Here is a 16,198-nt window from a genome sequence, read left to right on the forward strand (position 1 = left end):
TTAGCGGCTGCTAACTGCTAAATTATTAACAAAAATACATGTTGTGGTGTAGAACATACACCGATCAGGCATAACATTACAACCACTAACGGATGAAATGAATAACATTGACCAATGTTGTGACACTTAAGTGTTATGCTGGGAATCTTTTGGGCCTGCGGACGTTACTTAGACATGTAGCACCCACCTAGACCAGACCAGGCAACCCCACCCCATGACACACCTTGATGGAGGTGACTATCCCCTGAAGGATGCAAGCTTCATGAAAACCAGCCTAAGGTGTTGTCCTGGGCCCGACTAACAACATCCTGTTTCCAGACACCACAGGACACCCTCAGAAAGCCCATGTTTGTTCTCTGATGAGTCACAGCTGTTTCAGAGGCACAAGGGAGACCTACACAATATTATGAAGGTGGTCATAATGTTATTTCTGATCTGTACATAATACAGATGCGTTTCAGTGACTTCAGAGGACGGATGTAAAGGAGCCATTACAAGATCATCAGTATTTCTTCAACGGTTATATTCAACTCTGTTAAACTAAATGAAAAATTAATTTCACTTCTGCTTTGCTCGTAACTGGTACCTCTCTTTATGTCAAAGGCCATGAGGTCAGTTGACACGCTTAAACAGCTTCACCAAAACCATCTCTGGAACTAATTGGGCCAGCCAGACTTGTGACTCGGTGGACAGTTTAACAAAACACATGTCAAGGTTAACAAATGTTTGAAAACTGGAATGTAAAGCTGTTTGTTCAATACGTAGCTGTGCCAGAAATCACAGTTGTCCCGTACAATGATATTTTTCTTTTTTTTAATACAGTGATGACAGTAATGTTGAGATCTTTATTCTGTACACTTGAATTAACATTGCTTACCCACTTTTTATGTGGAAACCTGGGCCTGTTGACAGATGGCACCCTTTTTTCTGAGGTAGCCATGACTGTTTAAATACATCAATAATGTGGGGATCTGAAATGTGCTGACTTTGGCTCAATGTCTGACTTCAGTTCCACTTGTGTTGATTATGGAATTTTACCCTCCTGACGTAATACCCAACCGTACAGCCAGGAGTCAAGCCAGACAGAACAAGGCAGAAGATTAATATCATAGAGGAAGAAACCACAAATCTTTAGCAGTGAACTGAAAAGCACATTCTACAATTTATTTTTCTTTGTTACCTCACCCATGTACTAATGCAAATTTTGCTTGCCATGCCAAGATTATCTAAGGGCTTTGTATGCAGATTTTAAAGGACCAATATACTGGCTACGAAAATTAATATATTCTATAACAGTCCTGCACCAAATCACCCTTCATGACTGTTATAATATTCAGTTTATGTTGAAACAACATCAGAAAGGTGGTTATTCAACTGTATGACAATTTTAGAGGATATCACCTGCAGTGCTGTTAAAATGGCATTATGAAAAAGGCATTATGACAGAACAATGTTATTTCGCCTAATCCACAGAATAACTAAAATGGGTTGTCAAAGTAACCAACACATTTCTATGAGAGGCCATTTAGGAAATAATGTATATTTGCACTCACATGTTTCAACATACTCTCTTACAAACACTACTGTAGTCACGCACACATACTATTACGAGAGGCCGTTTAGGAAATAATTTATATTTGCTCTCACATGTTACATCAGGGTTGTCAAACTTTTGTTAGTTCAGGGGCCACCTACAGAACAATTTGATCTCAAGGGCGCCAGACCTTCAAATAATTGCAACTTCAAACGTTTCCCTTTGTTTTAGCACAAAGTACATTATGAAAGTGTTTATTGCACTATTACAAAATCTTTTCTGAACAATCATGTTTCTTAAGAAAAAGAAGTATGTCTCAATGTTGTGTTATGTCCACAGCTCTTACTAAAATTGTGTGAAACGTAGGAAAAGTAGTTACTTTTACTGGAAAATTTGCAGTTAATGTCTTCAATGTCATTTTTGCACTTTGCAAATTCATCCCGCGGTCCATGTTTGACACCTGTGTGTTACATCATACTTTCTCACAAACACTACTGTAGTCGCGCACACATCCCATCAAACTCTCACTTCTGTGGTGGAAAATTAATGAGCCAACATTTCCCTCATTATGCAATTTTTATATTTATAATTACATTGTTGCTTTTATTTACTTATTTGCTCAACTGACTACTGTTATTGACTTTATTTTCCATTGTTGTTGTGTTGTTTACATTGTTTCTTATTATTTTTGCACTAATTATTGTTTTCCTAAAACAAACGTGTTTACGGTAATTCAAAAAGCGCGTACTGGTTCTGAAGGGCTAACAAAGGTTAGCACAAGGCGCTCATGAATACTGTAAATTCAGGTAATTCAGACACACAATATCAGCCTGTCCTTTCGGTGGCGGTTTGTTTGGATAGCCTCCCGTTAGCCTGGTTAACAGACCGGAGCCTCGCTGGGAGGCTAACTGGCTAATTAGATAGTTAACTTCAGCTACCAGACTAGCTATATTGGGCACTGACACCGACCATAAATATAATTATCCAAATTCACTTACCGGGTGGTCTTGTAGGAGGTGCAGCAAAGCAGAAAACTATTATTCTTTATTTAAAATTATCCAAAATGGACCAAAACCTCAAACTCAGCCGAAAGGTTGTCATTAGCTCAGGTGAGGACTAGCAAAGAAACCAAAGCTAGCAGCTAGCGGCCTCTGGCAGCGCCCATGCGTCACCTGTCACTCAAAGCGGGAACGCCCTTAATTATGCAGAATTTTAAACGTTAATAAAAACACAAATGAATGAGTTAGAAAAAAAATCACCCCCTCGTACAGTTGTCATGAGTGGTGAAATAAACAATTGAGAACAAAACCGTTTTTTGAATCAGGCTGTAAGCATGTTTAATAATGCTGTAAAATTGGGCTTTTTAACATGGGATTATAGGGATTTGCTCCCTTCCGCCTCTAGCGGCCACTCGATGAACTGCAATATTTTGCACTTCCGCATGGGCTTCACCGCTCAGAATCGGAGGTTTCCGCCTGGTTTCAATCAAACTCTCACACATACACACACACCGCATAAAACTCTCTCATACATTCACTTCCATGTTGCTCCATCCATAATAGCGTCTAAGAGAGTGTGATATTAAGTGTGCGTGACTGGAGTAGTGTTTGCGTGAGAGTATGAGGTAACATGTGAGAGCAAATATTAATTATTTCCTGAACGGCCTCTCATACATTTATGTTATTTTTACAACTAGAAACCACAGCCTCCAAAATGAAAACACACTTGACTCAGCAGCTCTCACGGTCGCTTTAAACTAATCCTGAATGCCATTACCTTCATGTAGGTAGGATATAGTGGAGATTTAGGGATTTAGAATGCATTCACGTGTGTATCTACTGAAGTGGTAATGGTAATAACATACTGCAGCGCACCAGTGATTAATAGTTCACGTGATTCACATGTTTCTTGGAAGAGACGTCTAATGTTATGTCTGTTTTTCAGTGTGGTCATCACTTTGAACTACTGCTTTATATGATAATTAACAAGCTATTTTCGACTAAATATAGGCTTGTTTAAAAACTCCTACTATTGTCCAAACATATGATCACTTTTGTGTGAAGCAGATATGAGCTAAAAGGACTAAAATCAGTGTTTTCTGGGGACTATTTTCAGCGGCGGATTCATTAAAAGCAGCAGGGCAAAATCAGCTCTACAGGTGGGCAGCAAATGTTCATAATAATGAAATAACATGTTACCTCCTATACATAAATTATTATTGTTATTATTATTATTAGTAGTAGTATTTGATAAAAGCACAGTACTGTGGTACAGAGCAACGAGCTATGCTTTAAATTAAATTTATTATGCACATTAATGAACATCTATTCTACTAAAAGACGTAAATATGCCAGATTATAGCAACAATACTAATTTGCTGTCCCTAGGTGACGCAAAAATATGATACTAAAACAGGACAACAGATCACAATAAGAGCACATTACAGGACAGTACATTACTAAGAAGGTAAACGTCAGTGGTTACAAGACTGGTTTGCTTCCAATGTGTGGAAGACTGATTCAGATCTTACTGACCTTTACAGAAAGAGCATTTTGTCCAAAGGCTGTTTTTCTGGGTGAGCATTTTTTTTTCTTCTTGAAGTGTACATGTGCTGCACATTTCAGAAACATTCCAGTAACTCCAGTAACCCAGCATGTGTGTTTTATTATTCAGAGAGTTGCTGCAAACTAAACTTTTTTTTTTCAGTGCTCACAGAGAGTGTGCTTCTTATTCCTCGGCAAACACGCAGCAGCACTTACTGTATGTGACATAAGAAGGGACAGTGATTAATCATTGGAGGATGTACAATGAAAATGAAAAGCAAGATGTGCGCGTGAGTATTACTCGCGCGAAGGCACGCCTTTTTCTTTTTTTTTTCACGTCGCGCGTCACGCCCACCAACAGACTGGCACGAGGAGGACTACAAATAAGAGCGACAAAGCTGCAGAGAGAGACCCAGGAATCACTCTGAGCTGGAGAATCACTGAAAAAAAAAATAACAAAGCAATCAAGTCAAATCATGGCTCAAGGTAAGACGGACTTCCACTTTGTCTAATTCTTCTTTCGTGGTTCAAAACAATAATTTAATGGTAAAAGTCTAGTAAAAGTTTGAACTATAGTGAAACTGTATCGTAAAAAATGTAATATATCGTTACCCGCAATTGCTGAAGTCATATTTGAACGTGTGCAGAAAACACGAAAATAATATTATTTTAATAATATTCTAACAGCTAATCAAAACATGACTTAGGCTAAAGATATTCTTAATTGGTTTAACCTAGTCCAGGCTAGTTCAGGATAATTGCATTGTTGTCATTTTTTTTTTCTTTTTTTTTTCTTTGCTTTTGCTTTTCATGTAACTCTCGGTGTGTTTGTTGAGTTGCTGGCTGCCTAACAAGTTTGTTTAAGGGAGGTCACTTAAGGTGTCTGAGCATGCTCCCTGCTGTCTTAAAGTGTGACAGCCTTCAGCTATCATCACCACTCACACACCGAGCACAGAGATTGTGGTAAATGCTGCCCCGAGGAGATCTGAGTCCTGCGCATCCAAAAAATGTTTCACCCTCATGGTTGAGCAGATGATTGGTGTCCCGGGACTTTACGGCTTATAATAGCAGCTAAGAGCAGCTGGAGCTTTGCTTTCACTTTATAGACAAGCCCGCAAATAGTCTGCTGTGAAGGCGTACAAAGCTCCTTGGACAGCGTGTCAGACGTCCAGGTATGCTCACCAAAGGTTCAGATTTGTTCACCTGTGTGTGAAGTCAAACGGTGTAGCATACCAAACATATCTGAGGGTGGCTGCTGGACTCTATTTTGTAAAACAGGCATACGCAAATGTCTTTTTTTTCCGCCAGAATGTATATTCGCACTGCATATTCTCGAGATCCTCAAGGCAACTTAAAGCAAATATGAGCAAAACCTTGTTGAACATCCTGTGATCCCTAATTTCCAGCTTACAAACAGGTACAAAGCATTCGTTTGACACTGAAAGTGATGGCGACATAAAGTCAGCACGGGTGTTACCTCAAAGAGTTCTTTTGCTCCAGAGCGTTTGCATGTTTATTTTTCCAGGATTAAAATAGTATTTACTGTACCGGCCATTACCCAGTTTTCACCAGCTACATTTTGTTTTAATTCCCTTATAAGGCTGAGCGCCGCTGGTGAGACTGAGCCTCTGTGGTCCGGCTCATGGTTGGTAGAGTGGGAGCTGGAGGCAGGATCAGGGCTCAGGAATGTCTGTGCATTTCATTTCATCACTGTTTGACCCTACAGAACAAACTGCAAACTAGAGACATGCCTTCAGTTTAGCTTTAAACATGCGCACCGTCTGGCATAACTCCAGCTCCCTTTTTACAACACATGCCGTTCCACTGTTGAAAATTCTTTTCTATCCACTGGCCCTCAATTGAAATCAGAGATGATGATGATGTCACTTGCACCACTAGCCTGTTTGTTTGGGTCACACAGATGTTCATGTGTTCTTAATCTAAGTAACTGTTTCCACATTCTGTGTGCTGGGCATCTATTTTATTAGACTCTCTTGCCTTTAAAGTTAAACTTTCTTCTCCATATGGCTCCTCAGTAGACCATTAAATAACAACTGTGCTCCAGTGCAATGCCTTTTTTTTGTTTGTTTTTTTTTTTTTTTACAGATCAAATATGAGTTACATATCTTGATCGCATCCACAGCTCAAACAACTAAACTCTTTGACCACAAGCTGCTCCAGAATAGGCCTAACTTGTCTTCAGTTAAAACCTGGACCAAGGTCAAGATCAGTAAAACAAAGCTGTAAAAAGAACAGAGGAATGATCCCCTATGACTTCATGTAAAACAGCAGGAAGTCTTTAAAGCCTAGCTTTTGTTTGCTCGTGTCTAGCCGGGACTCAACACCACCACCGCCTTATGCTCTCATTCTGGGACTTTCCTGATTCCAAACATAATGGGGGTTAACCTACTGACATGTCGCAAAGTGGCCTAATCATCAGTCAGACAGCAGCAGGAGGATCCTTCGGAACTTTTCCTGAAAACAGGAAATTGGAGGGTGGGATTAGTCACAATCCTCAGGGAGAAACAGTGGGAGTGTGAAGGGAGTGTCTGTCTGACAGTGTTTACCTCCTTTTAAATCAGTACAAAGGCACCAGTCATTCTAAATGATCTAACCACACATAAAAAGGGCACATTGTCATACAGTCCACTGTTTTATCAAGTCCTCCTCGTCTTAAGGAAGAGCGAACTTCAACAAACATTTAACCCTTCTCTTTTCTCCAATCAGGAAAGTGATGTCTCAATAACAAGTTTCATTGCTTAATAAAAGGAGTAGTTTTGTAGTTAATAGAACAGAGAAAATGTTTTAGTAAATATGCTTTCTACTGCACAGAGACGACAGTGGTTACACCATACCACTGTGTTGGGGCCTTTTAAGAGCTCCATAACACTATATACAGTATGTATATAGTAGTTTTCCTCATTTTAAATTATTGCAAGAGACAAAGAGATGAGTTAAATACGCATATGCTTCACAAATTGTATGCTCTGTTTAGTTGTTCCGTTGTAGCAGTAAATATAGGAAGTGTAGAAAGTTATTTAACATATTAAATAATAGGACATTTTCTGTAAAGAATTTATCTAAATCCATACTGTCTTCTTATACTGAGATGCGTTTTGGTGTTTTATTCCTTCTTTTTAGGTATGGACATTGAACGCTGGGACCCGGAGTGTCTGTTTAACAACACCGACCATCGCACTGATCTGAACGGCGTCGATCGTCTCATCGTGAGGAGAGGCCAGCCGTTCAGCATCAGCCTGTACCTTCGCTCCGGGTCAAGATACCAGCCTGGCGTCAGCTCACTTGACCTTGTTGCCGAAACAGGTGCTTCTTCTTTTGCCAAGAGTAATTCTTTGAAAATATAACATGTTTTTTCTCATGTTAAGATATGCTATGTCCAGCAAGCTGACCTTCAAAAATGGGGAAACTGTGTGGCTGAAAGTTGAAAGACAAGTCCTGTGGCTATGTCCTTACATTCAGGAAGTTAAGGCCTTGCCGGAACATCCACCTATTACTTTGTGTTTCTGCTTATTATTCCGTATAGCCAACTCAATAAAGAGAAGGGAAATAGCAATGTTGATGGAAAGGAAAGGGAAGCAGTATTCCGTGTTCAGCCTTGAGTGATACCCCGGCTGGTTTTCACATTAGGGATACTTACAGTAGCTGGGAGGTTAAATTGTCTTTTCCATTGTTGACATCAAGTCCTTCTTTGTAATTCTTCCAGTGTAAATGAACATTGTTATGTTAAGACCTCCATGTCGCACTGTTACACATCTGCCTCTTCACCTCTATAATATTTGGATTAACATCTTGTGATTGTGATAAGTCAACCGCTGCATACCATCAAGCGCAGCTCTTCACACAGGAAATGTTGCTTGCCAACAGGAAAATGTGTGTATAATCATAGATAACATAATCAGCCTTTGGAAGTCAAGTATATTTCACTGGATTCATGCTAGAAAAGTCGTCCCACCAAAAAAGGGAACCGCTTTTGCTTTATTTGGCTGTATTGAGACATGAAAGAGTTTACTGTTTTGGACTCACACGACAACTTATGAATTGAAGTTTACGTAACTTACCAGAAATGACTTATAGTGTAAATGACACAGTTATGCTCTATGTGCACAAGGATGGGTTAAAATAAATTTAGCAAAGGTTAGGAAAACTTTTTTTCCCCCAGACAATAATACTTCAGTTTTCTCTCAGACTCAGAGTCTTGACTTTATTTTTTATTTTTTTGCAGGTCCTCAGCCATCGGAGCAGTATGGCACCAGGGCCTCCTTTGGTCTGTCTGCCAACATTGACACTTCCCGCTGGAGCGCCTCTGTCACCAGCCCACCTAGCGACATGGTGGCTCTGTCCATCTGCTCTGCCCCCGACGCGCCCATAGGCCGCTACTCCTTGAGCCTGGGCCAGTCAGGGAAGATTGACTTCATTCTGCTCTTTAACCCCTGGTGCCCAGGTGTGTAAACAGACCATACGTCAAGCTGTCATGCAGTGGATCTTGTGTACATAGAAAATGCCTTGATGATCGTGTTTCACATCAGAGTGGGCTTAGGATGAAAGTTACTCGGCGGCAGCGCTGGTGAGATCACGTTGCAGAGCTGTTGTATTTAGTTCAGTGATTATAAGCAACAGTTAAATATTTTGGGAAACAGTTGCCTCAGACAACAGCAGGTTAGAACAGACACAGGTGGTACCTATTGGTGGGAAATGAAAAATTGTTGCATTTGATTGAATGCAGAATTAGTTTATGCTCCCCAGTGCAGGATGAGTCATCAATAGTTTTTTTTTTTTCCAGTAAATGACTAAAAAATGCCATCATGGCATTTTTTAGTCAATGTACAGTCTATTCTGGCACAGAGGTGATGGATTGAAGTCGTTTTCCACAGGAAATATTATTTAACATTGCAGACTGATTTTATATTTATATTTCTGATCAGGTCGTGTTGTTGTTGTTGTTTGTGGCAATTAATTACAATACTGTAATGAAACTTGATTTCTTGGTTTGTGGACATGAGTGATTTAGTCTCAAACAAGTTAACTCATCATGTGTATTATGACATTAATCGTATTGTTTCCAATGGTTCCAATGGAAACAGGAGATGCAGTGTATATGGACAATGAGCAGAATCTGGCAGAGTATGTCCTGTCTCAGGATGGAATCGTCTTTCAGGGCAGCTACAGATATCCCATAGCAAATCCATGGAACTTCGGCCAGGTACCAACACCAACACTGACACTGACACACGACGGCATGCTTACACTGATAACACCTATCAAGCAGTTCATCATGTGTTACACACTCAATCGCAAGCACTATTTTGACAGTGGACAATGCAGGTCTGAAAAAGAGAAGCCTTTCTTTTATACTGGATTATACTCTGATTAATCTGGCACTACTACAGCTTCACTCCAATTAGCTGCGTATTTATGAGTTTTTTAATCTGTCAAACGGCTAACCAGCAGTCATATGTGTTTTTTTGGGGTACAGTTTGAAAGTGGAATCCTGGATGCCTGTCTGAGGATTCTGGACATGAATCCTAAATGTTTGAGAAATCCCAGCAAAGACCATTCAGGGAGAAGAAATCCCATCTACGTGTCCCGAGTGCTGAGCGCCATGGTTCGTCCACACTCATTTCTAATAAGTTGTTCTGTGTTCAGCGATATATTCTTCTGTTTATTTGCATGAATACATTTTAATGTGTTTTGCCCAAAACACAGGTGAAAACGAAACCCAAAACACTTATTTAATATGTAAAAATATGCTCCTCTCCTTTGCCTGGCAGGTGAATTGTAATGACGACAGAGGGGTTTTGCTAGGAAGATGGACAAATGACTATGAAGGAGGTGTGAGCCCACTGGCCTGGAGAGGCAGTGTAGAGATTCTGCGCAACTGGGACACGCAAGCCTGTCAGCCTGTCCGCTACGGACAGTGCTGGGTGTTTGCCGCTGTGGCCTGCTCGGGTAAGATAGCACATAAACGAGCTTGGTAGCCTAATCTCTAGAAAACACGCCTGAATTGACATAAGCGGACATGACAAGATATTCTATATACTGTATGTAAACACACAGTTAAACGTGCACATTTAGGTGCGTCATCCTCCTCTGTCTTTCATTATTCCCACCAAGTTGTTTTTTATTGCCCTGTCAGTTTCCAGAGCCTTGGGCATCCCCTGCCGAGTCGTCACCAATTTCCTGTCTGCCCATGACACCAACAGCAACCTGACGATTGAACGCTACGTCAATGAAAACGGAGAACTCATTCAAACCAAAGAGATGATATGGTTAGAACCCTTTTCAGAACAATGACAGTTTGACGTATTTACATAGTGTGAACTGCTTTTATTGGGGCAACTAGCATATACCATATACGTCTACCTAGAAAAAATGCGCACATTTTTTTAAGTAACACATACATTTTAAACAATATTTATCTGAATCAGCAGTTAGCATGCTGCAGCTGCCACATAAATGCCAGTTTAAAATAAATCCATATTTTTTGTGTGCTCAGCAGTCAAACATTGTGAATTATCTTGCAACCAGTGTGCATATCTGGGATATATTAAATGTTGAATGAACAGTCGGCTCCTGCATTCAGTGTGCTGGATTCAAGAGACAGGACTATGAGTTAAAATCTGAGCCAAATGAGTAAAATCTGATCTGCAGCTGCTCCAGTCTGCAACAGACTTTTGGTGCAAGAAAACCACAAAACACCATGGACTTGTAAAATCCATGCTACGGCTTGTTTTGTCGGCAATGCCACAGACCACTGCTGTAGCTGGCAGGATAACAGAGAGTCTGTCATAATGATTTAAAAAATGTCTTTCTATGAATTCTAAGAAAATACTTGAGTAGAAGTAGCTGATTGCAGTGAGTTATTTGAAAAGTTTAGTGTAATATCAAAAGAAACAGACATTTTCTCAGGATACAATAGAAATTAGAAGCACTTCAGATCACTGAAATTTAAACACAAACAGTAAGGATTTGCTCTGCTGTTAGGTTAGGTAAAATACTCAGATCATAACAAGTATAGCTGATTGTGTTCGTGGCATCTGCAGGAACTATCACTGCTGGGTTGAGAGCTGGATGACCAGGCCTGACCTTAAACCTGACTTTAACGGCTGGCAGGCCAGTGACCCCACTCCTCAGGAGAAGAGCGAAGGTAAAAAAAAAAAAAAAAAAACACTCATTAACTGCATGAGCCAGTAAAATATTTATTGTTTTTATCAAGCAACTAGTCTTTATCTGTTAATTTTTCTTTCTCTTAGGAGTGTATTGCTGTGGCCCGGTCCCTGTCAGGGCCATCAAGGAGGGCGTGCTCACGTCCAAGTACGACGCACCCTTTGTTTTCGCTGAGGTCAACGCTGATGTCATAACGTACATGAAGAAAAAAGACGGCAGCACATCGAAGGTCATCACCACCACTATGGTGGGCCAGAAGATCAGCACCAAGAGTGTTGGCAGTGATGCCAGAGAGGACATCACTCATCTCTACAAGTACCCCGAAGGTAATGATTACTGGATATACATGTTCAATAGTAATGTAATGTAAACTGTTCTGTATTACCATAAAATAGAACTTCATCTGATTTTTTTTTTAATGTAAATACTTAAACACACCATAAAATATGTCCTTCTATATGTAAGGTTTAAATAAAGGTTGTTATTAGTTGTTATTAGACCAATTATCATCTCAAAAGTGCTGTGGAAGATTCAGGCTTAAAGTTTGAGGCTACTGTTATTCATGGAAACACTTCCTTATTGCCCAGGTTCTGCTGAAGAGCGGGAGGCGTTCAAGAAGGCCGAGCACCACAACAAGCTTCTTCAGCAGCAGCAGAATCATGGCCTACACGTCGCAATCAAAGTGTCGCCAGAAATGAAGAAGGGCTGCGACTTCGACGTGTTTGCCGTGGTCACCAACAACACGGAGAGCGAGAAGAAGTGTCGCCTGGTGTTTGGGTCCTGTGCTATTTCCTACAATGGGAATCTGGGAGAGAACTGTGGCTTTAAAGATCTGCTCAATGTTGAGCTGTCACCAGGAGCAGGTGAGCCAAGTCACCCGCGAGTAGTTATTACAAGAGTATGATATTTTAAATATGTTTAGTTTCAAATATGTTCTTCTTCTAGAGAGGCGAATTCCTCTAAGGCTGAACTACTCCAAATACGGTGGCCTGCTCACAGAGGACAACTTAATCCGCCTGGCAGCTCTGCTGTTTGACTTTGCCACCAGAGAGACGATACTGGCAACGAGAACCATTGTTCTGGATAATCCTGATATCAAAGTCAGAGTGAGTACTGTGAAATACAACCAAACTAGTCGTTGTAGTATTCCCATTTCTCTAGTTCATGGTTTGGCCCTCCTCGGATACTTAATGTGAGATTTTAAATAATAACAGATCCTCGGTGAACCAAAGGAGAATAGGAAGCTGGCGGCAGAGATCACCCTCAAGAACCCTCTGCCAGAGCCGCTGGAGGGCTGCTGCTTCAGCATCGAGGGGGCCAACCTGACCGGGGGACGCGTCATCACTGAGAGGTTGGACGAACGCCTTGTTATCCAAGTAGAAGTCATTAGAGTAACTGAAACAGATGCGAAACACACGAATGGACCATTTGGCCTTGTATACACCATCACCGTATAAATCAGCGCAATGGAAATGTTTCCTCTCCATTTCACTTCCAAATCCTCAAATCTGTGTTATTTTGTTTTACCATATGTTGCCCCGGTTTTGGTACAGGATCCAGATGTCTGCCTGGATGTGTTGCTTTTTTGATCAGGACAGGAGCCCACAGCACAGTTTCTGGAGCTTACATGAGATATATATATAGAGTGAAATTAGCTAATTGATAACGTGTAGGTTGAACTCCTGCTTATTATGCCTCCTCCTTTTTACAAGCAAAACATCTTTAGCAAAGCAGCTCTTAGAATACACACATCTGTGTTAAATCATAAGTCTCTAGAGCAGCAAACATTCAGCTTTCATCTTCCAAAGTCAGTATTGTTTTTTTTTCATAGCTGATTTCTATATTGTTGCCACAATTAGGTTTTAAACATTCCTATTGTTTTGAAGTAATTGTGCATAAATCTATTTGTATGCTTTGTTCAGCCAGTAGAATAAGTGGAATCTGCGTTTTCGTAATCCATGACCACAGCCAAACTCTGAGCAGTTCAAACATGTTTGAATTATTTCCATAAATAGTCGTAAGTTTCGTGAGTTCGACATGTGAAGTAATTGATCATGTAAATATTTAGGCGATCAGGACATTGCGATAAAATCCTCTTGATTACTCTTCCGGAGCTAATATCTAAATGTTTATTCTGCAGGCTGGGCTCTACGGTGGGACCCGGGGAGGACGCCAAGGTGAAAATCTACTTCACTCCCACCCATTCTGGGCTGAGGAAGCTGGTGGTCGACTTTGACAGTAACAAGCTGGGCCACGTCAAGGGATACAGAAACGTCATTATTGGAAAATAAAGCCATTCAGCCTGTACAGTCAATAGACAACTGTTAACTGTTCGGCCATATAAACATTAGCAAACGACCATTGTTTTGCACACATAGTTTAATACATACATATTTTTTTTAACTAAAATTCTATTCTACAATTAAGTTGTTTTCTAGTGATTGTATCTCCATATCTTACTCTTTTATTCTGAATCAAAACTATTTTGATATGATTACATGCTCATTCATTGAGTCAAATATGTGCATCCAACACTTTATAAAAGAATATGTACTGTTTCTTCTCACAGTCCGAAGTGATGATTGGTATTTTGAGTACTGTGTACTGTTGTGTACAATTAGAAGTGTTGTTGAAAGCGCCATCATTAAGTGTTCAGACGAGCCAGAAACAATCTCTGTTTTGGCGATAAAAAAGAGAGGATGGGTTTGTTTTCATACTGTGACAGTGATATGTATGTTTGAGCATTTTAGCTGCAATAAAGGCATCGTCTCATCTGATGTGGTGTTTATCATTTTTGACTTATCTGTGTAAATACACAACTGGTTTCCATCCTGATAAGATAATGTCAGACGGCGCTGATAGCTGTACGCCCTGCGAGAATTCCTCCGCCGAAGAATATGATCTTCATATCCACCCTCTGTGAAATATGCCGTGTCAGTGTTTCACCACGTTCCACCGTACACATGGATATAATAGAGACATAATGCTCTTATTTTAAACACATTACCACCTCATAATCCAACATTTCTCTCCTCGGGCCCTGGAATTTAACAAGCCCGTACGACCTCTGCAATGAAAGGTGTGTGTTTTGTGCAAAAGAGCATAAAAAAATCCTATCACGTACAAATCCTTCATCAATCATCACATTCAAAGGAAGAATCTTCGTAAGTTACGCAATGTTCCATTAATTTTCCATATTTTTCTGCCAAGTGACTCCATAAATCTTTACCTTTGGTTCTTTTTTTTATGCCTCTCTGCCGCCTACAGTCGTGTTCAGAGGCATTTGTTCATATGTGTACACATATGCATATTTTGAATGTGCGAACTACAAAATTTTTCACAGATGTTTTTGTCATCTTCATCTTTTCTCCAGTTACAATAATGTCTGGTTTGTCATTAACAAACAAACAAGGACCCAAACAGCACAACTCTTACAAAAATGGGTTACAGCAAAGCACATTTGGATCATATCATGTAGTGTATGTTTGCAATATACACTCACTTGCCACTTTATTAGGTACACCTCTTCAATTGCATGTTAACACAAATAGCTAATCAACTAATCACATTCCTGCAATTCAATGCATTTAGGCACGTAGAGGTGATCAAGACAACTTGATCACCTCTGTTGCTATTGTTGCTGACCATGTCCATCCCTTTATGACTACAGTGTACCCATCTTCTGACAGCTACTACCAGCAGGATAATGCACCATCTCACAAAGCTCATATCATCTCAAACTGGTTTCTTGAACATGACAATGAGTTCACTGTACTCCAATGGCCTCCGCAGTCACCAGATCTCAATCCAATAGAGGAACCTTTTGTATGTGGTGGAACAGGAGATTCTCATCATAGATGTGCAGCCGACAAATCTGCAGCAGCTGCTTGATGCTGTCATCTTAATATGGACTAAAATCTTGTGAAATCTTGGAATGTTTCCAACACCTTGTTGAAAGTATGACACGAAGACTTAAGACAGTTCTGAAGGCAAAAGGGGATCCAACCTTTTACTAGTAAGGTGTACCTAATAAAGTGGCCGGTGAGTGTAATTAGCTTTAGCAATAAAACAGATTCACATAAAGGGTGATCTCACAACTAAAAAAAAAATGTAATGTAAAATGTAAGTTTGTGCTGGATGGAAGAGGCCTTTATAGGGCCGATATGGCCTCATGGTGCTCTTTAACAATCAGTCATTCATACCGCAGCATTTTGTTCATTCAGACCCTTCAGGTATCTCAACACTGGTTCCTATATTCTATCAAAAGCTTGTATTCTGTCTGTATTTTTGTATCTAAGTTTCTCCAGACACAGTGTCTCACTGATTTCCCTCAGGCACATCTCAAATGTAGGTACAACATCTGACTTCCGATATCGTAAGATAAGTCTTTTTGCCACAATAGCACCCAGATGTACTGGCAGTTTTGTGCTATTAGGAAACTGAGCGACCACCAGCAGAATGGCCACCAGGGGACAGGGTTCCCTATTAAATGCCTGTGAATAAAAGTCATATATAGAGGACCAAAATTAGTAAAGAGTGGGACATGTCCATTCCTTTATTCCTGTTATTCCTTGGAAAGGGAAACCCCCAGTTCAAAGTCTTATTCAGACCTTTGCTTTTCTGTGGAAGTTACTATTTGGCTGAAGAGTATCTGATATACAGTTGACACTGCCCCCTTGCTACACGGCATAACTTTGATTATTCTCTCTGGTGCAGAATGCCGTGTGATATCTGACAAAGTAGCTACATGAGTCTTTATGAAGTTTCTAATCTGTAGATATAAAAAAAAGTGAAACTAGCAGATTATACTCAATTTTCTCAATTTTTTCTCAATTGCTCATTTCCTCTCCCTGATAGAGATCACTCAAGGACCTCATTCATCTCTGCTTCCAGTGGCCAAACACAGGATCCTCGGCAGAAGCCTAAATGTGTGGTT

At 40.2% G+C, this 16,198-nt stretch overlaps 1 protein-coding gene across 1 annotated transcript; it reads left to right on the forward strand.

The window, feature by feature from the left end:
- The first annotated feature begins 4,443 nt into the window (after positions 1 to 4,443).
- tgm2b (transglutaminase 2b) lies at positions 4,444 to 14,039 on the forward strand. Its single transcript, XM_047584120.1, has 13 exons — positions 4,444 to 4,563; positions 7,219 to 7,401; positions 8,321 to 8,539; positions 9,180 to 9,298; positions 9,572 to 9,700; positions 9,867 to 10,044; positions 10,232 to 10,364; positions 11,139 to 11,242; positions 11,349 to 11,588; positions 11,850 to 12,125; positions 12,208 to 12,368; positions 12,477 to 12,613; positions 13,403 to 14,039. The coding sequence occupies exons 1-13, from the start codon at positions 4,554 to 4,556 to the stop codon at positions 13,551 to 13,553; spliced, it is 2,040 nt and encodes a 679-aa protein (XP_047440076.1). The 5' UTR covers positions 4,444 to 4,553; the 3' UTR covers positions 13,554 to 14,039.
- Positions 14,040 to 16,198: the final 2,159 nt, after the last annotated feature.

This window comes from Mugil cephalus, chromosome 4, assembly GCF_022458985.1.
Source record: "Mugil cephalus isolate CIBA_MC_2020 chromosome 4, CIBA_Mcephalus_1.1, whole genome shotgun sequence".
In the NCBI taxonomy this organism is placed as follows: domain Eukaryota; kingdom Metazoa; phylum Chordata; class Actinopteri; order Mugiliformes; family Mugilidae; genus Mugil; species Mugil cephalus.